Below are 27,900 nucleotides of genomic sequence, written 5' to 3'. Positions count from 1 at the left end.
TTGTTTTGATTTCTTCATGGTAAAACTGCCTGTTCTTATCCTTTATCCATTTATCAATTGGGGAATGACTCATCTTCTTAGAGATTTGAGAACTTTGTAAATCTGTGTATTTCCCTCTAGCTTATTTTTACTCACTATTTTCCTTCTCAGCCTCTCTTTTTACCCTTTCCCTGCTACCTTATCTTTTCCTTTTACCCTCTCTTTCCTTGTTTTTTTATAATATCACTTCCGTTCTCCACCCATCCTCCTAATCTTATTCTATACACAGTTGGAAAAATCCTTCTCCAACCATATCCCCTAGTTTTCTCATCTTTCAGAATGTTCTGTAGACATGTAAACCTCTTCTGATGTACATGTTTTTTCCTTATCCTACCAGATGAGAGTAAGTTTCCAACATTAGTAGCCCTCCGACACCTCTTTCCTCTGTATTAGTTCTTCCTTTGGTACTTTGTTTTTATGAGAGAATTATTCCTTTTTACCTTTTGCTAACCCATTTTGTTTTTTAGAATCATCCCATCATACACAAGTCAGCCACAACCTTTCTTTCAAACTATCTTAGTAATGACAACATCTCTGAGAATACTATTAATTATATTTTCATATGTTGTATGTAAGAAGTTTGGCCTTAATCAGTGCCTTAGCATTAGCCTTTAGTTAAATTCTTATGTTTCTTCAGGTACCAGAGGTAGCAAGCCATCTGTTACACTCTCCTCTTTCACCCTCATCACAAGGCTTCTTAATCCCTCTTCCTTTTCTGCCATCAGAGTGGTACCATCTGCATATCTGAGGGTGCTGCTATTTCTCCTGATGGCCTCAATTCCATCTTTCCCTGGCATTTCTGATGATGGACTTTGGATACAACTTAAATCAAATACGTGACAGCATACAACCTTGTTGTTCTCCTTTTCCAATCTGACTCCTAGGCCATTGAAGCTATGACTGGCCTCACTCCACCTGGGATCCCAAACTACTTCTGCCTCTAGGGTCCCCATTGTTCATTCTTGTTTCTCTAAGGGGATCAATGAAATCAGGAGAGTAATGTCTTGACTTGCAAGTGAACTGGATTTGAGTGGAGCAGAACTGTACCAAGTCATCAGCTTCACTGTCTCCCCCAGAGTCATTCAGAGTCCAGTGGGAAAACATATATCAGGATAACTGGTGATGGCCCTCAAGGCAGTGGGAGACCTTGGTGTTTTTAGGCTAAAGTCTTTCATAGGTCTCTTATCTGAGACAATGCCCATTCTGAGACTAAAGTCCAGGTAAGAAATAAGACTAAGGATTTGCCTTCTTGAAAGAATCAATCTGGAAGGGGAAGACCCTCAGGGTTTCTGACTAAAATAAGAGGAAAAAATTGCTATTTACACTGACTCTGAACCATCAACACCCAAAACTGAGTAAGTGAGGCTTGGGCTGGGACCTATTATTGGCCAGTCAGTGGGAGCCAGAGTGGTTTGGGTGTAATGGCATCATCAAGTAGTTTCATGTGAATCCCAGGTGGCTTTAACAAAGGTAGATTCCAAGAAATCAGAAATGAAGAGTACACGAGATGAGAGTTAATTGTCCCAGTTTAAAAAAATCATAGAATAAATAAGTAGGGAAGAAAAAACCCAGCCCCCAAATTCAAGATATCTTCAGATATTTAATGAATCAAAATTTATATTCCCTTGGACACAACTCTCACACATGAGGGTATGACTCCCCATCAGGGAGGAAGAAGGAAGCAAGGAAGGAAGGAAGAAAGGAAACACAATAATTGTCCAGCTGGAACTGGCCAGCTCGTCCCCAGTGGGGCAGCTACTACTACTTACAGAGTGTTGTTCATCCTTGGTTCTCAATACAAGGAGGGCAGAGCACCAGGTGGAGGGGCAGCTCTGATGCTCGGGTCACTGAGGCTCTGACTGATCTCATCCCATCTGGGATCTCAAAGCCCCCTGTGCCTCTTGGGTCTCTATAGAAGGATGGGGACAGGAGGCAGACAAAACAGAAGGAGTAAGAAAGGGAGGGCAGTTGTCTTCTTGCTTAGACCACCTTCATTTCCAAGCCTGGCCCTCCCTGCTTCCTCCATCCCTCTGCATCACTTCAAGGTATTCTGGTGCTATGGTTTTATCCTGGCAGTCTTTCTGCTCAGAAGGAGGAGGGGGTGAGTCTGGGAGGGAGGGAGTGAAGACACTGGAAAGGAGGAGCTCTCAGAGATGGGCAGCCTGGTGGGTGGTGGTTCAGGTGGAGTTTGAGCTCTGGGTGGAGTTCGGAGGCTTGGGAGGAGTTTAAGGCTGAAAAAGGGATTGTTGCATTGGAGAAGGCATTCCATGTGATGGAGGGCAGGGCTTACGGGGGAGAGGCAGTCAGTGTCTCTGACTGGCCCTGGGTGTGATTGGAGGGAAGAGCCCCGCCCTCCTGGGGACCTCAGGGGCTGGACAGGGCGGTGCTATTGGGAAAAGGAAGACCCTCCCAGAGTGCGCTGGCCAGAAGCAGGAAGGCTTTGAGCCCAGACTGCTTTGCTTTCTCTGGACTTCAACTCTCTTTCCATTCTTCCCGTATCAGAGATCTCTCTGCCTTCCCTGGAGCCGAGCTTACTCTTTCTTCCCCGGAGCAGAGATTACTCTGCCTGCTGGACTCCAGCTCTGTGCTTGCAGGTCCCCGTTAAGTCTGAGCAAGAGCCCCGCCATATTTCCTGGTTCTGCTGGCTGCCCAGGCAATTCAGTGTCATTCTCATCTGACCTCATGGTGAGTGTCCTCCAGGTCTGCCAGGAGCACACCTTCCTCCCCCGCCTGGCTACTGGATGAGCTCCCTGCCCCTAAATCTTTTCCAGACTTCCCATCACTTCCTAAATTCCTGGCTCACCTTCCCCAGATTTATCATTGGATAACACTATTGCAGACTTCAGACTTTACCCCTAGGGTTCCTGGAGTTCTGATTTCAGCCTTCCCATCAGGCCCCCTGTGTCCTGCCTCCCTGTCCCCTAATCTCTGGTTAGAAATTCCCTTGTCTTGCGTTCAGATCAAGTGCCTTTGGAGATCCAAGAATTCTACCTTTCTCCCTGCCTACCCAGGCTTGGACACAGTTACAAAAGCTCTCTCATGGTGCCCTATATTTGCCCCCATGTCTCTGAGACTGGTTCCTGTCAGATCCCAGACATGTGGCTCCCTGTCTCCATTTTCCCTTTAGGGATTCCAAGCCTAAGCTCTCCCAGAGCAGCCCAGCAGTCCTCCCCAGTTCCTAGTTATACCTCAGGACACAGTCATCCTGCTTCCCCAGGCTCAGTGTCCCCCTGGAGCCCTTCTGTCACTCCAGTGTCTCTGACCTCCCTCCGTGAGCTATGTTAGATTGTCTTGCCTCCTAGACCTCACCCCTCCTCCCTTTCCCCAGGCTTCCTGCTCCCCTGCTTCAGGTCCCCTGCCAGGGGGCAGAATCCCAGACTGGATTTTGTCTCCCAGCCTCAGGCTTTCCCTGAACATTCCCTGGTGGCTCCATTCAAGAGCCTTGCCCCTCCTCAGCCTTCCCTAGCTTCCCTTCTAGATCAAGGAGTTAGTTTGTAGTCTATACAATGTGTATTCGAGTGTCAGGGAGAGGGGATGCAGGGAGGGCAGGGGACCATGTGGAGGGAGAGGTCTGACTGAGGAGCCATTGAGGCTCAAAATGGTCTCATCCCATTTCGGATCCCAAGCCCCCTCAGCCCTTTGGGTCTGTATGGGGCGGGGGGGGGGGGGGGAGCGGGCGGAGGGAGGGAGCACAAGAAAATAAGTAAGAGAGGGAAGGAAATAGTCTTCTTGTTCAGACCATCTTCATTTCCAAGCCTGACCCTCCCTGCTTCCTCCCTCCCTCTATAGGGTGGAGTCTCTCCTGTGGAGCCTCACCTTGTAAATCCCTGTAGACCAGCCTGCTGCCAAAGAAGAGAAGAGCCAGACTTCTTCCCCTCTGGGATCCTTCTCCCTTCCTAGCTCAGTTTGCAGAGGACCAAGACCTGGCCCCAGCAAGGACCCTGGAGCCAGAGGAAATGGCCCCTGGGAGCAGCAGCCCACCTCCCCAGGTGAGTGCAGTCTGTGCAGAGACATAAGCCATTGAGGCCATTGCCACAGACATAGAGGATGGTCTATGAAGCTGACAGTGTGGTCCTCATGGACCATTTCTTTACAAAAATAGGCATTCAAAGCCTTGTATAAGTTATTACCCCCCCCAACCTTTCCAGTCTTCTTACAGCTTTCTCCCCCACATATATCCTTGACCCAGTGGCCCTGGCCTCCTGGCTTCTCTCAGCTCTAGGCATTTTCAATGGCTGTCCCCACACCTGGAGTACTCTCTCTCCCCAGCTCAGACTCCTAGCCTCACTGTCTGCCTTTAAGTCCCAACCAACAACTGAAAAGCTGCAGGAAGTATTCCTTCACCCTCTGAATTCTTACTCCTTCCCTCCTCTAATTGTGGCCTAGTTGTCCTGGACTTGGCTTGCTTTGTATATATTGGTTTGCTTGATGTCTCCCCCATTGGATGGTGACCTCCTTGAGGGCAGGGACTGCCTTTTGCCTCTTTTTCTATCCCCAGTGCTGAGCATTGACCCTGGCACATGATGGGTGCTCAATAAATGTGTATGGAATTGAAGTGACAATTTCTAGTCCTTGAGGAGCCCTTGTCACATCAGTCTCTTCTTCCCCTGCTGTCTTCTCCTGCTCCCTTTCCTGTATCTGCCCTTTTTGTCATGTAGAGCCACCAAAGGACCTTCTCCTGCAGGCAGAATGTCAGCAGACTCTGTCCATAATCCCCCCTGTCACCCTGTGCACTCTTACCTTCCCCAGAGTGCCTCCTTCATCCCTGTCTGCCTGTGGACTTTCAGAAAGAAACAGGAGGATTTAGAAATTCTTGGAAATCTCAAAAAGCATAAAAGAGCCATAAATTCCTCGTTTGTTCAGAAGTCAAACCCTAGACTGAAGGAAGTGAAAGGTGAAATGAGGATTCCAAAGTGACCTGAAATCAGGTGTTGTAAAGAAGTAATCACAGTGATGAAAAATGAAATGGCGATTTCATGCCCAGGATAGAGACATGGTCACAAATGTCAGAATCTCTGATAAAGTGAATATGATGCTTATGATAGAAATAAAGGAAAATGAATTGGGAGACCATCAGATTTCAAGCTCATTGGGTACACACGTGCTATAAATGTAGCAGGTTGGACATAGAGATGACCCCTTCCAAGTGTCAGGGTATTTATGGGGATTAAAATTGTCCAACCCACAAAAAAGAGACTGAGGCACAGCTCTGAGCCAATGGCACTTTTTGGGGGGTTTGTTTACTTTCTTTTTTTTAAATAATAAATTTATTTTTATATTGCAACACTGTGTTCCACAAGTTTTGGGGTTCCAAATTTTCTCTCCCTCCTGCCCCTTCCCCCACCCCCCCAAGATAGCATGTAATCCAATGTAGGTACTACAGATACCTTCACATTGAACTTATTTACATAAGAGTCCAGTTGTAATGAAGAATTATAAACAATGGAATGAATCATGAGAAAGAAGAAATGAAACCAAAAAAGAAGGAAAAAAAGAGAGAGCAAAAAGTTTGCCTCCATCTGCATTCAGACTCCATAATTCTTTCTCTGGATGTGCAGAGCTTTTTCCATCATGAGTCTTTAGGAACTATTTTTGAACCTTGCATTGATGAGAGGAGTCAAGTCTACCAAGGTAGTCCTTACAGATACCGTGTGTCTGTAATCGTATATATTGATCTCCTGGTTATGCTCCCCTCACTCAGCATCATTTCATATAAGTCATTCCAGGTTATACTGAAGTCCATCTGCTCCTCATTTCTTATAGCAAAATAATATTCCATTACGTTCATATACCACAATTTGTTCAGCCATTCCCCAATTGCTGGGCATCCCCTTGATTTCTAATTCTTTGCTACCACAAAAAGAGCTGCTATAAATATTTTTGTACATGCAGGTCTCTTTCCCACATGTCTGATCTCTTTGGGATATAGCTCTAGAAGTGGTATTGCTAGGTCAAAGGGAATGCACATTTTTATAGCCTTTTGGGCATAGTTGCAAATTGCTCTCCAGAATGGTTGGATCAGTTCACAACTCCACCAACAGTGTAATAATAATGTTCCAATTTTCCCACATCCTCTCCAGCATTTGTCATTTTCCTGTTTTGTCATGTTAGCCAATCTGACAGGAGAGATCTGGTTCCTAAGAGTTGCATTTCTCTAATCAATAGCGATTTAGAGCATTTTCTCATATGACTATGGATATCTTTAATTTTTTCCTCTGAAAATTGCCTGTTCATATTGTTTGACCATTTCTCAATTGGGGAATGACTTGTATTCCTATAAATTTGTCTCAGTTCCCTGTATATTTTAAATATGAGACCTTTATCAGAGACACTGGTTATAAAAATTTCCTCCCAATTTTCTGCTTCCCTCCTAATCTTTGTTGCATTGGCTTTGTTTATACAAAATCTTGGCAATTGAACATAATCAAAATGATCCATTTTGCATTTTGTAATGCTTTCTATCTCTGCTTGGGTCATACATTCTTCCCTTTCCCACAGATCTGAGAAGGAAACTATTCCTTCCTCTCCAAAATTGCTTATAGTATTAACCTTTATTCCTAAATCATGAGTCCACTTTGACTTTATTTTGGTATACAGTGTAAGATATTGGTCTATGCCCAGTTTCTGCCATACCATTTTCCAATTTTATCAGCATTTTTTGTGAAATAGTGAATTCTTAGCCAGAAGCTGGATTCTTTGGGTTTATCAAAGAGTAGATTACTATAGTTGTTGACCATTGCATCTTGTGTACCTAACCTATTCCATTGATCCACCACTCTGTTTCTTAGCCAGGACCAAGTAGTTTTGATGACTGCTGCTGTATAGTACAGTTTAATATCAGGTATGGCTAGGCAACCTTCCCTACCATTTCCTTTCATTAATTGCCTTGATATTCTGGACCTTTGTTCCTCCAGATGAATTTTGGTATTATTTTATCTAGCTGTATTAAATAATTTTTTGGTAGTTTGATTGGTATGGCACTAAATAAGTAAATTAATTTAGGTAAAATTGTCATTTTTATTGTTAGGGTCCATAGTAAGTTTAAATGCAATTTCTCTTTCTATCTTTTGCTTTTTGTAATAGCAAGGCAATAAACACAACATGAACAATAACCATGAATATGCCTATGTAATTCTCTATCGCAAAGTATGACTCTCCATATAGAAGGCAGAAGAAGCAAAACAATTATTCAGACACCAGATAACCAGATCCTGTAATCAAATGCTCAGCTTCCACAACCAGTGAGCCCACTTTAGTATAACAGCAAGCAACTTTGAACACAATATCATAATATCCAACCTCGCCATCCCAAAACCTCTCCAACCTCTCCAACGCCCTGCTGGGGTCTTCCCACAAAACTCACAGTACAGCTATCACAGGTCACCTGTCTTTACCTCAGCTCTAACTATCATAACGGCCATTAATAGCCATAAAAGCTCTCTCAGCATTTCCTGTGACACAAATTCCTTTTCTTCTCAGCAAGCTCCTCCCACTACATGAGACCTAGGCTTCCTATGATGCAAGCAGGTCACATGACCTATTAATGGGTAGGAAAGATCTTCAAATCTAAATTGCTATTAAATTTGTCCCCAATATCTTTCTTATCCGTTACACAGGGCAATGGGAGTTTTGGGATAACTGGTATCAACAGAACTTTACACAACAATATAACAGGGATAACACAAGATAAGCATATAAAACAACATCATCATCCCCCCCTTGAATGAATGGGGCTGAAAATCTTGGGGTAAGGGGCAAAGATCTCATCCTCCATAGCTTCTTGCTGAAAATGGATGTAGAGCTGTCCCTGCCCCAAGAGGTGAAGAGTCCTGTTTGAGAGGTCAGTTCTTTAGCAAGCTGGCATCCAGAACTCAGTTGATACCAAGTCCGGGAATGACAAATCACAGATGTGGACAGGTCCAGAGGTGACATCCCAACACATCAGAGGGTGACCTCTGGCTTAAGCAATCAGGCATCTGCAGGTGGATGGTACTAAGCCTGCAGCAAACAAATCTCACAAACAAATTTAACAGACCAAAGCCCAAAAGAAACAACGACTATCATAGCCTCATTCATGATAGAATACATGAGTCAAGGGTACAATGTGATAACCATTTTCTCCTGGGTAAACCACTTTTACAGTATTATCTTTCCCATGTGCTATAATTTCTGCAGCCTTTGGAACATCTTCTGGCTTCCACTTTACCCATACTTTAGCTCCCAATTTAATTCTATTAGTAGAACCAAATCCTTCCTTCCCTCTGATAGTTATTTTGGAAGGGTGGTCAGTTTCACAAGGGGTATTGTTTCACAAGGGGTATTGCTTCACAAGGAATAAGAAGCAATTTAACTATTCTATCATTTTTACAAAAGTGTATAGGTTCTTCACTTACATTTGGGAATGTCACAATAATTTCTCCTTGATAATTACAATCTATCACTCCAGCCAATACATGTATTCCCTGAGCTGCTAATCTTCACTTTAGGTAATATCCATCCAAAATTATTCTTAGGGATTCTCATACATATCCCAGTAGAGATTTTTCTTATCTCTTTTCTATCCAGCCAAAAGTCCTCTAAACAATGTAAATCATATCCTGCCAAGCTAGGTATTCCTGGATACAGTGGTGGGACATCTTCCCTCATGGTCCAATCCTCAATATTTTGGATCCTATGTGTTTGCTGTTTTCTAATTGACAGATTTGGGGTCCTCATTCTGGCTAAAGGTGTACTTCCTCCTAATGATCTATTATTCAAATTACATGAAGCAGTGAACAAATTATCCTTCCAATGTAGATACAAATTATTAGAACTTAACTTTCTTAACTGTTCTTTCAACAATCCATTCATTCTTTCTATCCACCCAGGTGCTTGCGGATAATATGGAATATGATATCTCTACTCTATATTATTCAATATACGATCTCTTCATCTCATTACCTTTGAAATGTGACCCACTGTCACTTTGAATCAGCATTGGGGTTCCATAATATAGTCTCATAATATCTAGAGATTTACAATTGTTTTTCTGGGTTGCATGCCACTAATACTCTGGAATAAGCATCAACACAAGCACATGTAAATTTACATCCTTTATCTTGGGGCGGTGGTCCTGTATAATCTCTCTGCCAGATCTGGGCTGGAACTTTTCCCCTTGCTATTTCCCCAGTTACTGACCTAGGAACAGTTTGTTCCTTTTTCAATTGACGTATATAACATTCCTCTGGTATTTATTTTACTAATGAATGAGAGATACTAATACCTTGATCTTGTGCCCACCGGTGTGTGGCCTGGACCCCTAAATGGCTGGCCATTTCACGGACCCATTTTGCTAGTACCAGATCATCAGCTGTCATGCTAGGGACAATATGTTGTTTTAACAATCCGGCTAGCAGCTTCTGTGGGGGCGTAAGATCCTCCCACAGCCAGCACCCAGGAGGCTGCCGGCACGCCGGGAAAGCACAGGTTCTTTTTATCTGCTTAAACAAGGAAAGCACGGTGAAGGGGTTGACCAGCTTACTTTAATCCAGCATTCAGTTAGTTCAGGGGAGCATACAGGCAACATTCATTTAGTTCAGGGGAAAAAACCAGCACCCAGAACTTCAGAATAAAATACAAACAAATTACAAGCATCAACAGACAGACCCGATACGATTCATAGTTACCAACATCTAGGTTCTGCCCAAGAACTTGGACTGGCCTAGAGTCACACTCGCCACCCCTGCCATTCCAACCGGAAAAGGAAAAAGGGATCTTCAAGCCGTCTTCTCCCCTCTTATAGAGTTTTTGACATCATCAAGCACCGCCTGAATGACCAGGGCCGATTGGTTCTTGAGTTGGCCCCATGAATCGTCACACAGGAAGTTCTCTGCTCCCAGGCATGGGTCTCTGGGCTTCCTGCCCCGGAAGAGGTCACACAGGAAGTTCTCTGCTCCCAGGCATGGGTCTCTGGGCTTCCTGCCCCAGAAGAGAGGCAGCAGGCCCAGCACCCAGCAAGGCTCAAGGAGATAAACTGAGTCACTCAAAGAAAACAAAGGCCACTCTGGCCACATATGTTCAGTAGCAATCTTTGCTAGTAGATCAGCATGTGCATTGTACTCACGTTCTGGCATAGTGAGGGCCATGTGAACATCTTCATGAAAAACTGACAAATTTGTAACCAAAAACATGTCCCATATGTCTTCCCGTAATTCTTTGCCCCAAACTTGTTTGCCAAGAATTTCCCAATTTTGATTTTTCCACATTGGCATCCATGTAGCTAACCTATTAGCTACTGCCCATGAATCAGTGAATATATGACACTGGCCTCCTTTCTCTGTTTTAGTAGCTTGATGTACTGCCATAAGTTCAGCATATTGACTACTTCCACCTCTCCCAGTACTTTCCAAAGTTCTCTTAGTACATGGGTTATAAGCTACTGCTTTCCAATGTCTTTTATGGCCCAATATATAGGAATGCCGAGGTTTTATGTGGGTTTATTTTATATCCTGCAACTTTGCTGATGTTGTTCATTATTTTAAATAGTTTCTTTACTTGATTCTCTAGGATTTTCTCAGTAAATCATCATGTTATCTGCAAAGAGTGATAACTTAGTTTCTTCTTTGGCCAGGAACCCTTTGGCTGAATATCAACATCTGGGCAGCAAGCTGTCTTTTATCAAGGCAACATTCTTGGTTGGTGCTGTTAACTAAAGGAATTTTACTTACTCCACCTGGAGTAATCACTTGAACTATAGGAAGGAGTCCAGTTTAAAGGTGTGTTGGAGGAGCTATTAGCAATCCCAATTCATGTTCACTCAATTGTACCTGAGGGCTTATGGGGGCCATGACGGTGGTTAGGGGATTCACATAATAGTATCCGGCACTGCACATGTCTATAATCCAGTAGGGGGTCGTTGAAGGGAGAGAGCGTGTAATTGTTTCCTCATTTTCTGGGTAGGTTTGTTGGGCTGATCCTCTCATTCCCTCTCCCATCCCCACCATTGGCCCTGGGCTGGTGAGGGGCCCGTCAGCATGTTTAAATACTGCTGCCTAGGTTCACCGGGCAGGTCAGTTTCCCTCATCCGACACTGGGAGGCCCAGTGCCCACGTCTCCGGCATTTGCGGCAGGGGTATTGGGGTCGTATTGGTCCTTTGCCTGCCTCAACCTGTCCCTGTCCAGCGCCTTGTCCGGTATCTTGTCTGGCACCTTGTCCGACAGCCCTGCACTCTCTTCTAAAATGTCCTGGCTTCCAGCAGCGAAAGCAAATACCCCGCGGGCACCTCGGGCAGTCCTTGTATCTGTCCTTATCAAACCCATAAGCATCGGCTCTAACCGGGGCCATAAAGACCTCCGAGCCAACTATCTCACACCTCTGCAGCATTTCCTCAATCCCTGCATCCTTACGCAAGCCCATCATGGCCTTCTGGCAATCTGCATTACAGTTGTTCCTCAGTATACTTTTAATCACTATAATAGTTCCTTCGACCTCCCCCATTATCTTTGTGACAGTGTCCTGTACACGCGCACAAAAATTGGAGAAAGGTTCATTAGGTTTTTGTTTTAAAGACTGAAGTTTGGGGGCTTGCTGCCCCGGGACTGGGAGTTTATCCCAAGCATTCTCTACACACATGGCCAATCTTTCATATACTTCTATGGGATGCTGGAGCTGGTTTTGATCGGTTAAAAAATCACCACAGCCAAACAGCATGTTGTAGCATGTCTGAGCATTGGCAGGGTTACCAGGGTTCAGTTGCACGGCTAGATTGTGACACTCCTCCGAAAAGAGGGATGTCCACACCACCATTTCCCCTGGACTCAAGATAGTCTGCATCACCAGTTTCCAATCATTAGGTGTGAGTACATAAGAAGCCGAGTCTTTTAGTCTGATTTTTACGTAAGGTGATTTCAGCCCATATTCAGTAATAGCCTTTTTCAATTCTTTAATAGCATTCGGGGACACAGGGGCATGTCTCCTAATATTCCCATCCTCCAGGACTGGGTAAGCCCCTAGCCCCATAAAGTCAACATCCTGGCCTTCCTTCCATAATTTAGTGATCATCGATTGTAAAGGGGATTGCGATTCCGGTTGCGGAACACTAGAGGGTGGTTTGAACCTGTCTCCACACCAGGTTTTTCCCACCTCCCCCGTTTCCACAACCTGGGATGCAGCTTCCCCTGCTGTACTTTTGGGTTTCATAGTCTCTTGCACTGGGGTTCCTTCCCTAAACAAAACCGTTTTTGTCTGTTTCATACTCATGTGCTCTAATTTGTGCTGTACCTCCCTCATTTGTCCCTCCAACTCCTGGGTCCTTTCAGTTAAAGTGGGCTCAGACCCTGGAGTGGTGTTCCTTAAGTCTGGACAGAGGCGTGTGGGAGAAGTAGCCCTGGAACCCCCCAGGGAACTTGTAGGGGAGGGTGACGGGGTGGTTTGAGTGGACAGGGAGAATTGTCACACTGCCCTTTCACTCGCCCCTGTATCCTCCTCTATGGCAGCTTTTATGATGTTATACAAGTAAAATGTGCCTGGTTCTAGTTACCCTGGCTTTTCCTGGTCCCAGGAAGTCAGCTGCTCTCCCACTATCTTCCATGCTGCTAAAGTGACAGGGGGGCGCTGCTCTATCCAAGGAGAGACTTCCTTGAGGGTGTCTATAAAATCCCTAATTTTTTTATAGTGTATCGTGCATCCCTGTTTCTTACTAATCTTATGAATTATTCTACAGAATGTCTCTAAGTCCTGAGATTCTGTGAAGGATGCAGACTGCCCCATTGGTAAGGGCTCGGCTCTTACCTCTTCCCGAAAGTCTTACGGTGTCCTTGCCCTGCTTTCAGGTTGCGCACTGGAGACTCATCCTTCCCTCCCGGGCGAGCTGAGTGAAGTGTATTCTCCGTGAGTGACTCGGCTCCGCGGCCGCCGAGGAGACCTTCCCTCAGTGAGGTTGAGGGGTCTCACGGAACGTGGGGCCCTTATCCCTGGCGTGTTTTTTCCCCTGAGCCCCACGTTGGGTGCCAGATGTTAGGGTCTTGACCAGCAAGTTGCCCTATCTCAGTATGCAATGATGAGGCGGGAGCAAAGATGGATATAACTCTAATTTATTGGAAGCCATTATCCATATTTATAGGTTTTTGCACTACATAAGCAGAAGCAGGTATTCAAGGGGATGAAAGCAAGGGAAAAAAGAGATGTGCTTCAGTAATGTATTGTTGCACTTAGATTAGATGTAAGTAGCGATATCTGGTGGGAAGAATCTGGATTATTATAAACTATATTGCCTACAAGCGTATGGGAAAACTAGGGTTGTGGTAAGGTGGTTTCCATAGGAGTATGGGAACAGGAGGGGAGTGCTATTCTACAGTGACAGGGAAGGCTGGGAACAGGAGGGGAGTGCTGTTTTTACAGTATCTAAAGAGGCATGGGAAGGCTTGGGCAGGATACAAACTGATTATCAGAACTGTATGAGCTATGTGAGGCACAGGGCAGGATCCCCTTGTAAAGTATCCAAGAAGTTCTCACTACTTAAAGCATGTTTGTGTTAGGCACTGGTTCAAGAGCGTTCAGTAATGGCCAGCTGGGTTCCTCCTACTGGGCTTGTGAGTCCTTGGTGGATGGACTCTGCCTGCATGAGAAAGGATGGCTACCAGAGTGAGCAGGAGGGGGCCTGTTAGGGACAAAAGTCTTTCCTCCGGGTGCCTACCATTCCAACTCCTATTAAACCTGTCTGGTTTTACCCAGGAAACAGGCCAAGCGCTAGGGTCTGAGCAGCCCCGGGGTCAGCACTAACTCCCTACATATATCACTTATATCAGTTTGGATAAAGAAGATATTTCCCATCATCCTCTCTCATGCTCTCCCAGAGGTCCACCTCCTGCACAGCTAGAACACAAATTTTCTCCCTGATTCCACAGGAGACACATTGCAGAGGAAAATATTTCTCAGCTTTACTCATAGTGATCATATGAAAAACTTTTCGCAAAATTCAATTGGGTTCTTAACAACTCTGGTTTTAGGAGTTGTCTCTGATGTCTGACTTTTCAGCAAATCCCTTCTCTGGGCTTCAGTTTTGTTCTGTAAAGTTAATGAGGATTGGATTATTTAAATGTGAACTGTCCTTCAGCTCTACATTCCATGACTTTTAATGATTTAGGGGTTGGTGACATTCAAGGATGTAGCTGTGGACTTCACCCAGGAGGAGTGGAGCCTCTTGGACCATGCTCAGAAGGAGTTGTACAAGCGGGTCATGCTGGAGAATGCCCGGAACCTGCTCTCCCTGGGTAAGGACACCTCCAATGGTAATGCTGAGTCTGCAGTCAAAGGAATATCTTCATGCCCTGGTGTGTAGGGTTTGGAGCACTGATCAGTTATTAGAGAGAGGAAAGTGTTGGTCTCCTGTCCTGCTGCCTGGAGTTTCCCATAGAAAGTCTGTGCATTGTGTGACAGGAACCTGAGGGTTTCCTTGTTTCTCCTGAAGCTGTCTCCCACCTCTTGTAGGCAGCTTCAAATTAGTGTGGAAGAATCTCAGACCTGGAACTAATGTCAGGGGTCATGTGGCCTAACCCCCACCTGGCCATGAATTGTGTCTGCCAAGGCTCTGAAAGCTGCTCAGGAGGCCTTTTTCTTACAAGCCTGTCCTCTCTGGGATGGGTCTGGGATCTGGAATATTCTTCTTTTTAACAAGCATCAATCTGTAGCTCCCAACTTCTACTTGTCCCTGGTATAGCAAGTTTGTCCTTAATCTTCCTTCCTGTTGCCCTCAAATTCCAGCACAGATGGTGGGAAAGGAAGGGAAGGGAAGAAGCATTTATTCTCACTTAGTACTTGTCAGGTGCTGAGCCTGGGGCTTTCTTTACAATATTTTGTTACTTTATCCTCACAGTCACCTTCCAAATTAGTTGATATTATTCTCCCCATTTGACAGTGGAGGAACCTGGGGCAAATGGAGTTTAAGTGACATGTCCAGGGACACATAGCTAGTAACTGCCTGAGGCTGGATTCAGACCCTGGCATGCCTCACTCTAGGCCCAGGGCTCTCTCCATAGCACCATCAGCTGCTTCTAATTTCTAGAGAATGGAAAGTGTAGTGAGTCCATCCTTCTATGAAGAAAGCGCACCAAGACTAGATTTTCTGACTCCAGCCTGGTTCCCTGATCTTCTCCCCCACTTTTCCCCAAAGCTCAAAGGAGAATGCTATCAGACTATCCTTCAGGAGTCCTGGGATCCACCTTGGGGTCCTTGTTTACATGACCCTGGCATTCAGGAATAACAGACTGGCCAAGAAATGGAATTTGGACCAACAATGGTATATTGAGTTTGCCAGCAGGTAATTCTCACCTGAAGAGGCAAAGACACCCCAAATGAGCAGTACACAAGGTTTCTATAGGTTTCAGGGAGTGAGAAACAGGGGAAGGGGACAGTGCAAAAGGTGGTCGGTCAAGGTTCCTGTTTCTGGGGCTTGAGGCTGGTCTTCCATAATAACCCTTTTTAGAATTTAATTTTACTTTAATTATTTTGTTAATCCTTAATTATATTTGTATATTTTATTGTTTTATTATTTTTATTTCTTTATTTTGTATACATTTATGTTTATTATTAAATTTCCATAATTAATATGAGTATTAATTATATATAATTCAATTAAAATTCAATTTTTGGAATTAAGTGTTTCTACAACAATGCAACTTGACAGGATGGGGGAGCAGAGGTTTGGCTCTTTCTCAGAACAGGTCTTACAACAGGATAATGTGGCATACCCTGTTTTGGGTTATTTGCATTACAAGCACTAATGGGTGAGTACAGGCTCATGTGTGTAAATCTCACAATGGAGCAGCTCTGGGTCTGAACACCTTTCCCTCAAGAGAACTAAATGACAAGTTTGTCTCTATGCTCATCTCTATCTGACTCCCCATGCCCAGGGCTGCCAGTTCCCAGAGAAGACATGATCTCTTCATTTGAGCAAAGGGAAGCACCATGGATGCTGGAGCAAGAAGGCCTGAGGAGCCTCTGTCCAGGTGAGTAAGGTGAAAGCAGGTATATAAGAGCTGGGATTACAAAAGGCTGCTTTGTGTTGTGGTGAGGCAAGTGCTAGATCTGAGGCAGGAAGGCCTGCCTTCGAATTCTTTTTCAGATATTTCTGAGCAGTGGTTTCATCGGATGGTCATTGAACCATTAAGCCTCCGTTTCTCCATCAGTAATAAGAGGGGTTTGGACTCCATGGCCTTTCACCTTCCTTCCAGGGAACAATCTATGATCCTAAAAGAATTCATTATTTAGAATTTGGGGGCTTGAAAGTGCACAAAGGGGTTAGTGTATCCTATGTGAGTTCTTTCCTGGACTTTCTTCAAGTCAACAAATATCTAAGTGCCTTCTATATTCCAGATCCTGTACAAAGCGGGTCACACATACATCAGTGCAAGGGATGTCTCCTGCTCCTATGGAATTCACAGTCAGGTGGGGCAGACAACACACCAACAACTATGTAGAAACTCACTATGGACAGGACAAATTGGAACTAGTCAAGAGAGGCAAGGCGTTAGAGTTAAGGAAGACTGGGAAAGGCTTATTGTGGGAGGTGGGCTCTAGCTAGGGATTCAGGGAAGCCAGCAAGAACATTCTAGGCAACAGAGATGGCAAGGAAAACCCACTGAGTTCTGAGGTGGAAGGTCCTGTCCCAGGAACAGAGAAGAGACCCAAATGAATGGATTATAACTTATATGGGGAAGGGTGGGCAAAGGGAGAAGGAAGACTGGAATTGGGGGTAAGGGGGAGGTGATGAAGTGTTTTCACAGCCCTTGAGATGATTTTACGTTTCATACTTTTGCTGGAGATTCACAGGAGACTGTTGAGTACATGATTATATAATCAGGTGAGAGTTTAAGGAAGATCAACTTGATAACTGTATGGAGGATTAGACTGGACTGGAGGGAGAATTGAGGCAGCTGGACCACCAGCAGGGTCTGACCCTACGTCAGTTATGGGGTGAACCAAGAAAGTGACAATATGGAGATGGAAAGGGGTTTATGGAATGATGTCACAAAGGTGGAATTAACAGGATTTGGAACAGATTGACCATGGGGTTCAGGAGTGTGAGTGTGTGAGAGTTGATGAGGAGTGCATGACATTTCATTTCTGAGCCTGGACCACTGGATGGTGCCTTGGATAGCATTAGGAATGGAAGAAGATGGGAAGGTTGGAGGAAAGAGAATGAGTTTCCTTTTAGATATGGTAGAAGGAGAATCCAGAGAGAGCAATGTTGCTAAAATCTAGAGAGGGGAGTATCAAGAAAGGGGGGAGACTGACAGTGTCAGAGACTGCAGAGAAGTAAAGAAGACTTAGGATTAAGAAATGGCCATTGAGTTTTCCCAATTTTGAGATTGTTGCTAATTTTTGAAAGATGCTTTTCACTTCAACAATAAAATTGGGAGGTAGCATGCAGAGTTTCTTTTTTTTTCTTTTGACTCTTATAACTACCCAAATTAATTAGAAAGGACAAATGAAGAAAGATTCTATCCACATATGCAGAATGAACTGATAAATAGGAATAGGCCAAGAATGATTTTACATAGATATACCTATTTATGTCTAATGGGGGCCATATCTTGGGCAGCGTGTCAGGGTAGAAAAAAAAGAAAAGAAAGGAAAAAAATAAAAAAGAGAGTTCCAAAGAAAGCTAGGGAAAGGAGCTGGAAACACCAAATGGAAATAGAGATCTCTAATTGTTTAGCCATAAAATGGACAAAAGATATTGGACACCATTTCGTGGGGATGCATGGATCATGTGAGAGTGTTTTAAGGATTAGAGAGAAATCATTTTATTTTTGATAATAGAAAAAAGGTCACTAGTGTGGGAGAGAGTGATAATTTGTGGGAAAAACAAAGAAGATCCTAGAGGAGGAATATATGGAGGTAGATGAGGGGGCAGAGTGAGATCATTGGCATGTGGAAGGGGATTTTCTTTCTTTTTTTTTTAATTTTTTTTTATTTATTTAACATATTTAGTTTTCAGCATTGATTTTCACAAGAGTTTGAATTACAGATTTTCTCCCCATTTCTACCCTCCCCCCCCACTCCAAGATGGTGTATATTCTGGTTGCCCTGTTCCCCAGTCAGCCCTCCCCTCTGTCACCCCACTCCCCTCCCATCCCCTTTTCCCTTCCTTTCTTGTAGGGCAAGATAAATTTCTACGCCCCATTGCCTGTGTATCTTATTTTCAAGTTGCATGCAAAAACATTTTTGTTTGTTTTTGAACATCTGTTTTTAAAACTTTGAGTTCCAAATTCTCTCCCCTCTTCCCTTCTCACCCACCCTCCCTAAGAAGTCGAGCAATTCAACCTAGGCCACATGTGTATCATTATGAATAACCCTTCCACAATACTCATGTTGTGAAAGACTAACTATATTTTGCTCCTTCCCAACCCATCCCCCTTTATTGAATTTTCTCCCTTGACCCTGTCCCCTTTCGAAAGTGTTTGTTTTTGACTACCTCCACCCCCATCAGCCCTCCCCTCCATCATCCCCCCGACTTTTTTTTATCTTCTTCCCTCTTCTTTCCTGTGGGGTAAGATTCCCAATTGGGGTATGTATGGTATTCCCTCCTTAGGCCAAATCTGATGAGAGCAATGTTCACTCATTCCCCCCTCACCCGCCCTCTCCCCTCCTCCTGCAGAACTGCTTCCTTTTGCCACTTTTATGCGAGATAATCCACCCCATTCTATCTCTCCTTATCTCCCTCTCTCAGTATGTTCCTCTCTCATCCCTTAATTTGATTTTATTTTTTTTAGGTATCTTCCCTTCATCTTCAACTCACCCTGTGTCCCCCCCCCCCTCTGTGTATATGTATATATATATATATACATACACACACACACATATATATACATACACATAGATATATACATACATACACATTCACCCATATATATACATAAACATATATCTAATATGCATATTCTGGAAGGGGATTTTCTTTAGCAAGCAGAAGAATAATCTTTCCATGTGATATAGGGTTCAAAAAGGAGAAGAATACATCTGATTTATGTGAGATGAGAGGGATAACAAAGCATTTGATAAATAACTAGTTTTTTCTGTGGTTGCAAGGGGAGTGGTAGCAAGCCATGATGGAGGGTTGGGGATGAACGAAGATTTGGAAGAGCTGCTGTGGTGAGTGGCACAGGGAGTCAGTCAGGGAGATGGCAAAGGATTGCCCTTCCCCAGTGAGGGCCCAGCTGAGATTACATAGCCTAAATTGGTAGTGGATGTGGGAGCCTGGTTTCATGATTTTCTCTCTGTACATTTAGCAGTACATGAGGAGGAGAGATGGCTGCTGCCTTACTCAGGAGTCTTCCAAGGCTAAACTTTGCATAAATCATCAGCCTAAGTCCCTTTCCTAATCTCTATGGCTAATCTCTGTCCCCATTCTTGGAGAATAATTGGCCAGGTTCATGTAGGTGACTGCCACATCAGTTTAGGGAGCTGGGATTTTGAGACCCACAGGTGTCATATAGCAGGAGACTTATCAGAAGCCTCTGTAATCTTCAATATTGGTTCTGGTCCAGTTCCATCAGGGTTAAAATCTGACTAATGTAACTACTTAAAGGTGATTGAGTATAAGAAAGGACAGAAACAGGGCTGAGGCCCAAACATGTAATCAAGAACTAGGGGAGAGACCAGAATGCAGGGAGTAGAGGTAGAGGCTGGGGACTGCTATCAGCCCTGGGCCCAGGGAGGGAATCAATGAACAATGATTAAATGCCTTCTGTTTTAGGCACTGTGCTAATCCAAGAGGATACAAAGGAAGGCAAAAGACAGTCTCTGCTGTCACAGAGCTCAGAGTCTAGTTTATAAACAAACACTGATGCAGAGAAAAGACAGTGTTTTGGAATGAAAATACATTTAGTTCAACAAGGAAATAAGGGAATAAAAGGAGTGAGGTTAATAATGGTTTAAGAAGGAGAGCAGAATTGGGGAGGAAAGAGTCAAAATCACATGAAATAACAGCAGTTACTATGTGTCATGCACTATATAAATATTGTTTCATATCATCCTCATAAGAACCCTAGGAATGAGATACTATAATTATGTCCACTTTATAGATTGACAAAAAAACTGAGAGACACAGAGGTCTTGTGACTTCCCTAGGGTCACAGGACTAGCGAGTTTCTGAGGTGAGATTGGAACTGAGGTCTTCTTGATTCAAGGCCCAGCATTCTGTCCACTATACCACCAGTTGTATTCTCATTTTTAACAGAATATTTTGAAAATGTTCACTCACGGATAAGGTGGAAAATGGAAGGTGAATTTGATAAGTCTCCAAGTGATGGAAATTCATTTTTTTAAACTCTCTAACCGGTCACAATAAATTGCTAATTACTATTTTAAAAATTTCTTTTTCTAGTAGCTCCTGGCAAGTACTACTTTAAATGACAAATGTGCTTGAAGGTCAATTGAAAATATTGCTTTGTTGTTTTTTTTTTAATTAGTGTTTATATGTGAAACAACCATTGGAGGGATAGGATTTCTTCAGTCATGACTTTGTTATTTCTTCCACATGTAAAGTGACTACACATTCACTGAAACTTTACTGAATGACTAATCCAAGTTGCCAAGCAAGTCCTTTGAGAAGCTGCCAGATAGAAGAGGAGTGACATGAATAGAGCAGAAGTTCAAATTAGAAAGCAACCACAGCACTTCAATGAGTGGCATTTTAAGGTCTGTTTTTGTGGCAAGGTTGTGGTGATCCATGATGGTTTCATGATGAACTCTACTGTGCATGCCTGGCGATGATGGTTTTCCAATAACCTGCCTTCACTGCTGTAAGAACGTAAACCCAAGTGAGATCTTGGTCAGGTGATTTCAGGTTTAATGAGATGTGATTAGAAGGTAGACCAAGAATGAGATGAGTACTGTGGTGCAGTGATAGCCACCAAGGGTGTTTGCATGCCTGTGACCATTTGCACGTGAATGTCCAGCCTTCCTGGAAGTTTGGAAACAATTTGATGTCAAGTCGAGAAACTGAAAGGATATGTTGCACATAGTTTGAAGTAGTCAGAGTTTGAGGTACTCAGTGCAAAATCCCCCCAAACTGTATATTCCTGATCATAATAGTTTGCAATCACTGCAAAAAGACAGCTGTTAAGATTGAGACACGCACATACTTGTCCCAGAAGATAAATACCTTTGTAACCAAATGGATCATTATTTGCTGCTTGAGGTGCCACTGACAAATTTTTAACTCCAGTCCCTTGGACTATGTTCTCAATCCTTCAAGGGGTTTGTGAACCTCGAAAGGGCGATGGTGCAAGAGGACCAACAGTGAAGCACGCTGGCCACTTCTGCACCAAAGGATAATGAATTCCAGTTCCTGTGTCAGACATTTATTTTCAGACATGGGCAATTCATGCACTTTTAAAAGTTGGATTATATGGAGGGTGTTTAATTTTATTTTAGTGAGCAGAGGCATTTAAAGATAATTTTTAAAAAGAAATAAGTAATGACTGCCTCAGGAAGTTAAAGGGTCAGAACAAAATCTTTTATGCCTCAGGTAAATAAAAAAAAAGTGTTGGTATTCTGCATGTAACCTGAGATAATGCTACAGAGAACCTAAGATTGAAAGTGATCTCCAGGTAAATTACATTATGCTTACAGGTAGGCTAGATTATGAAATAATTTGAGTATATGTGCACCAAATGTCATTGTAGCTATGAAGAAAGGATTGAAAGTGGAGATAATTGGTTGAATACTCTGGACAGAGAAGGCCCTTATATTGGCAATTAAGTTGGGACTTTTTTACTGTTTCAGAATGATTAATTAAGCATCTTTGATTGAGCCTTAGTAGGTGCAAGCCCCAGGCCCAAACCCCTATCTACTAGGTTCTAAGCCTATGTAGGTGTGAAGCCCTCAGGGTCCTAAGGGGAGTTGCTAAGACCAGAGCAAATAGTAGGAGCCTGAGTTCTGGTCCTCAGATGACATTTGATGATGGCTAAAGAGTGTATAAAAAGAGAGAACAGAGCTATTTGCTTAAGGCTCTCACTCCTGGAGGAGCAGGACTCTGGGCAGCATCTGTAAGGGCCTTCCGGCTGAACTCAGATGTTGATGGTTTTCTTGGTAACTATGAATTGTATTTGGTCTGTTGATGTTTGTAATTTGTTTGTATTTGCTCTGAACTTCAGGGTACTGGCTTTTCCCCCTGAACTAAGCGAATGATTTGTATGCTGGATTAAATTGAGATTGTCAACCCCTTAACATTGCTTTCCTTAGTAAAGCAGATCAAAAGAACCTGAGCTTGCAGCATTCTGTGAGCTGGTTATTGTTGGTTTTACACCCCCCACAGCAGCTGCTAGCTGGATTGTTGAAACAGCGCTTGACAGGATTTGGATTGTAATCTTAGCTGCTGGGATTTGTGTGAAGTTACTGTGCATTCTGAGCTCATGGTCTGAGTTGTGAATGTGAAGAGAATAATGGCCCTACCAGTATCACAGATTTGTTGTGAGGGTCCAATGTAAATTCATGTATAAAGCTCCTTGGAAATTGAATCATCCTTGGGGTGTGAACTAAGGGCATTTTAAAATGATCGTTTCTGCCCTTTTAAGATACTTCCCTTTGCCTGGGGAAATAGAAAGTAACTGAGGTTTTGTTCTGCCTGTGGATGCGAAGAGGATATAAATGTATATGTGGGTGTGGGTGTGGGTGTTTGTGTGTAGTTTCTGTATTTGTTTTATTCTTGGCTTTTTTGTTTCCATAAGGAGAAATCAGATTTGAAATGAAGGAAATTACTGAAGAGCTAAGCCTTTCTGTGGAAGAAACTCATAAGCAAAGATTCATGAGTGATGGTCCCTATGATTTCAATTTAAGAAAAGTCTGCCCAACACCTGAGAATATCCACACTGCAGAGAAATATGACTGTAAACAATGTGGAAAGGGTTTTACAAAGAGGAAGTATCTTATTGCACACCAGAGAATCCACACTGGAGAGAAACCTTATAAATGTTATCAATGTGGAAAGACTTTTAAATGGAAGAATGGTCTTCTTCAACATCAGAGGATCCACACAGGAGAGAAACCTTATAAATGCAATCAATGTGGAAAGACTTTTACATGGAAAGACAGTCTTGTAAAACATGAGAGAATCCACACTGGAGAGAAACCTTATGTATGTAATCAATGTGGAAAAGCTTTTAAATGGTGGAACACTCTTATGCTACATCAGAGAATCCATACTGGAGAGAAACCCTATGAATATAATCTATGTGGAAAGCCTTTTATACAGAATTCTTATCTCATGGTACATCAGAGAATCCACACTGGAGAGAAACCTTATGAGTGCCATCAATGTGGAAAGACTTTCAGAGAGAAGAGATCTCTTATTGCACATCAGCAAATCCACACTGGAGAGAAGCCTTATGAATGTCATCAATGTGGAAAGGCTTTTATACAGAGGGCTCGTCTTACTATACATCAGAGGGCCCACACTGGAGAGAAACCTTACGGCTGTAATCAATGTGAAAAGGCTTATAGGGAGAGGAGATCTCTTATTGCACATCAGAGAATCCACACTGGAGAGAAACCTTATAAATGTAATCAGTGTGGAAAGGCTTTTAAATGGTGGAACAGTCTTACTCTACATCAGAGAATACACAGTGTAAAAAAACTACATGAATGTAATCAGTGTGGAAAGACTTATATACAGAAGGACAGTCTTGTTGAACATGAGAGAATCCACATTGGAGAGAAAGTGTATGAATGTAATCAATGTGGAAAAGCTTTTACATGGAGAGATGATTTTATTGTTCATCAGAGAATCCATACTGGAGAGAAACCTTATACTTGTAATCAATGTGGAAAGGCTTTTTGGGAAAGGAGAGGGCTTGCTCTACATCAGACAACCCACACTGGAGAAAAACCTTATGAATGCAATCAATGTGGAAAAACTTTTACGCGTAGAGATGGTTTTATTGTTCATCAGAGGATCCACACTGGAGAGAAACCTTATGAATGTAATCAATGTGGAAAGGCTTTTAAGTGGTGTGCCAGTCTTATTCTACATCAGAGAATGCACACTGGAGAGAAACCTTATGAATGTACTGAATGTGGAAAGGCTTTTACACAGAAATCCTCTCTTACTCTACATCAGAGGATCCACACTGGAGAGAAACCTTATGAATGTACCCAGTGTAGAAAGGCTTTTACACAGAGGAATGGTCTTACCCAACATCAGAGAATTCACACTGGAGAGAAACCTTAAGAATGTAATCATTGTAGTAAAGCCTTCTGGCTAAAGTCAGTCCTTGTTTACTATTGGAGAATTCGTGGAAGATATAAGAATTTTATAACTGACCTAAAAGAGGAAAGGCATTGAAATGGAGTATAGAGCTTCTCAGCAAAACATTAACTCTGAGTACAAGCCATCTAGACACTCAGTATGGGAAGGCTTTCAACTAGGGATCATCTCTTTGTTTCAACAATCCAGCTAGCAGCTGCTCGGGGGGTAAAAGACCAACACAAACCCAACAGTAAGAATGCTGCCAAAGCCCAGGTTCTTTTGATCTGCTTTACTAAGGAAAGCAATGTTAAGGGGTTGACAAGTTTACTTTAATCTGGCATACAAATACCATTCACTTAGTTCAGGGGAAAAAGCCAGCACCCTGAACTTAAGAGCAAAATACAAACAAATTACAAACATCGACAGACAGACCAAATACAATTCGTAGTTACCAACATCTAGGTTCAGCCTGGGAGCTCATAGCAAGGGTTGGCCCAGAGTCACTAGTGCCACCATGGCTGTGGGTAAGAGGTCCAAAAAACAGAAAGCCAACCCCTGGTTTTATATCTTTTTCAGGGTCAAGGGTGAGTCATACATGCGACTTACCCACATGACCCAAAATCATCACAAAGAGGTGACTTAAACCCATGTGGTCTAAAAGCCTCTGATATCCCAAACATGTCACTCAAACTCGTGTGTAAACTAGGCCCTCACCTGAGGCAAGGAGGTCACCAAGGACTCTCAATCTAATCAAGGAAACAAAGGCCAAACTCTTCAAGGGCACTTGGTTGAACTGAGTGCTAAGAGCCCATTTTGTTTATCAACACACTCTTATCCTCTCATCAGAGGATTTATAATGAAAAGAAATTTTATGGATGTGCTCAATGGGACGTGCCTTTCTCTAGACCAGGGCTGTCCAAAATGCAGTGGCCCACAGTGTAATTTATGCGGCCAGCCTATAAGCATAGAAATTTGTATAGCTACCACAGAGCTCTCACTAAAATGGCAAATCAAAATATATTGTCTACTGTTTCAATAAAAACCTAAGGTTGGATAGCCCTGCTCTAGAACATGGAGGTCATTGGTGAAAGTTACATTTTGTGACTGACTATAACAGAAACTTGAGATGAGGAAAATGATTTATGCCACCCCTCCAGGTTGTAAAACCAGAAAAGGAGGGAATAGGCCTATAAACTGCAAAACTGTGTGAAAGAATCCATCTGGATGTTCTCAGAAATAGAATGTCTTCAGAATAAGGAAAAGCACTGAAGTCAAAATTATGTCAATTGGGGAACAATCTTTGGTGAAGGGAAGAATTCAGGTTTGTTTAATGTTTAAAGATTGGAGCAATTTAGGGGAATGTTGTCTTCTCCCACAGGCCACCTACATGCATGTGTCCAGTCTACATTGAGGCCACTGCACGTGACAGTCAAGAAACTTCTCATTAATTTGAGCTTATTTATTCCTCCTCATTTTTGTGACTCAGCAATCATGATGATGAGGAAGAGATTCCCCCAATGGACCTGAGGTAGAGCAGAGCCATTGTGAAGAAAGGAGCCTCTACTAAGCAGATAAGAGGCCTTGCAATTTCTATCTACAAAGCTTCCCATGGTTGTGTTACACCCAAATTTGAAGCTCACCATTATTCCCCTTTATATTTTTTGTCTTTGTCTTTGTCCTATATTCTGTAATGGCTTGAAACAGCCTAAGGCACCATTCTGGGTAGATTGCCCAAGGCTAGTCCTCTGACCCCCCCCCTTTCTCCTGAATCAGCATTCTGTGTATTCTTCTTTACATCAGCATTACATACAAGGATCAGTCCCAGGGTCAAGGTACAAGTTCATCATAAGGAGAGACCACCCTGTTCCCAAATAGGGCCCCCACACCCTGGGTTATGGTGCAACTGTTCTGCTGTCCCTCCACCCAGAATATAGCTGACCAAGCAGGGGGTTACAGACGTTCCCTACCCTTCACCCAGAACGTGACCCTGGCCTGTTCCGGGGAATTCCACTGCCCTTTGCCTCATGTCTCTCCACCCTGTGCCCCCCACCCTGTTCTAGGAAGCTAATCACAACCTAGGAGGGACCCCCATGTCACAAGAGGGTTGCACCCCTGTATCCTTGTGCCATATTCCCAAATTAGCCCTGAGCTATGGATTTCACCAATGGCTATTCTTTGCTTCTGTACATCATTGCTTCTGCTAGCGACCCTCCCTTTGTGGTTTTTGCCTTTATAAGCCTATAAGTCCCTTGGTTCGGGACTGCCTGATTTGAGTGTATACTCCAGGTAGTCGCACGCTTGATCAATAAATCCACACTTAAATTTACCTTGAACCCAGGTCTCATCTCGCTGTTATTTTCTGCACAACAGTTATACCTGCTCTCCCAGCCTGAAATGGAAATCTAAAGGAACTCAGCTCCATATCAGAGGCATCTGGGCTGCTTGTCACGTGTTCTCTAAAAATCAGTGAATGTCTCAGGTCCTGATGACAGCACCCTCATCAGAGTGATGGTTTCCAGTACAAAGACCAACAGGTTGGACATAAGGGAGCAATTCAAGAAGCATTGTGGGGAGTCTTTACATTCTCTCATCAAGGCAAGTCAGAAGAGTTGCTTTGCCAGAAAGGCAACCACTGATAGGAATAAAGGTCTCTAATGAAATACATTTGGATGCTAACGAGGACCCAAGCCCACTTCTTGTTCCCTTGTCACTGAATTTATCAGAGAATCTTAAGTTGGAAGGGCCTTCAGAGGACAGCTAGGCCAGACTCATACCTGCAGTGGCATCTCTGAATAGATTTCTGCTTGAAGACCTGCTAGGAAGGCAGCCCATTGTTAGGGTCCATCACATCAAACAAATCTGCCTCTTGCAGCTTACACTTATTGGTCCTGGGTCTTCCCTCTGGGGTCAAGCAGAACAAGTGTGACTCATCTTAGACATGATAGCCTTTCAGGTATTTAAGAGTATTTCATGTTGCTCACCAAGTTTTCTCTTCTTCTGGTAAGTTGCCTCAATTCTTTCGACTCATTTGTCATGGTCTCCAATCCATCATATTCATAGTCTTGTGGATGTATTCCAACTTGTCAGTGCCACTTGTTGATTATCTCCAATTTATCATAAATAATAGATAGAAATAGATATTTGTTTGTCCATATTTATTTGTCTGGAGGTAGCTGTCAAAAGTGCCAACATCCTGGAGTATAAATTACTTTGTAAAATCTTATAATTGTGTAATAAGTTTTTGTGAACAATGGCGGAACCACAACTTTGCCACCCTAAAATCTGTCAATTGTGGCTATGTTTATGGATTAGTTAGAAATGGGGAGATATCATGAGTAGTCTTGACCTATGTCTTGCCCCTGGACTGTGATAATTCCAGAGGAGAGTGAGGTTGATGACTTTGCACAGCTCTACCTCCCTTAAATCCAACTCACTTGCAAACAAAGCACCAACAGCAACAATCTGTGGGTGAAGAAACTCCTGAGTTCAAAAGTTCAGTGCTCCTCTCTCAGTCAAATGAAAAAGCTCAATTTTCCCATCAGTCACTTTTAAATAAAGAAAAACTCTGAGCTAAATTTAAAAGTGCAGTGCTCTTTCAAAACACTTTACTTTAGAAGGAATTATTTTCTCA

The 27,900-nt window shown here is 43.2% G+C and overlaps 1 protein-coding gene across 1 annotated transcript; it reads left to right on the top strand.

Moving 5' to 3' along the window:
- Window positions 1-2,430: 2,430 nt before the first annotated feature.
- On the top strand, window positions 2,431-26,984 carry LOC118854493 (zinc finger protein 260-like). The gene is made up of 5 exons (XM_036764863.1): window positions 2,431-2,724; window positions 3,829-4,028; window positions 14,163-14,289; window positions 15,928-16,023; window positions 22,753-26,984. Exons 2-5 carry the CDS (start codon window positions 3,996-3,998, stop codon window positions 24,249-24,251), a joined length of 1,755 nt encoding a protein of 584 aa, XP_036620758.1. The 5' UTR covers window positions 2,431-2,724; window positions 3,829-3,995; the 3' UTR covers window positions 24,252-26,984.
- Window positions 26,985-27,900: the final 916 nt, after the last annotated feature.

The sequence above is a fragment of the Trichosurus vulpecula genome, chromosome 1 (genome assembly GCF_011100635.1).
Source record: "Trichosurus vulpecula isolate mTriVul1 chromosome 1, mTriVul1.pri, whole genome shotgun sequence".
NCBI lineage: Eukaryota > Metazoa > Chordata > Mammalia > Diprotodontia > Phalangeridae > Trichosurus > Trichosurus vulpecula.
Note: the sequence above shows the minus strand (reverse complement) of the source record. Positions and strands in the feature narration are given on the sequence as shown.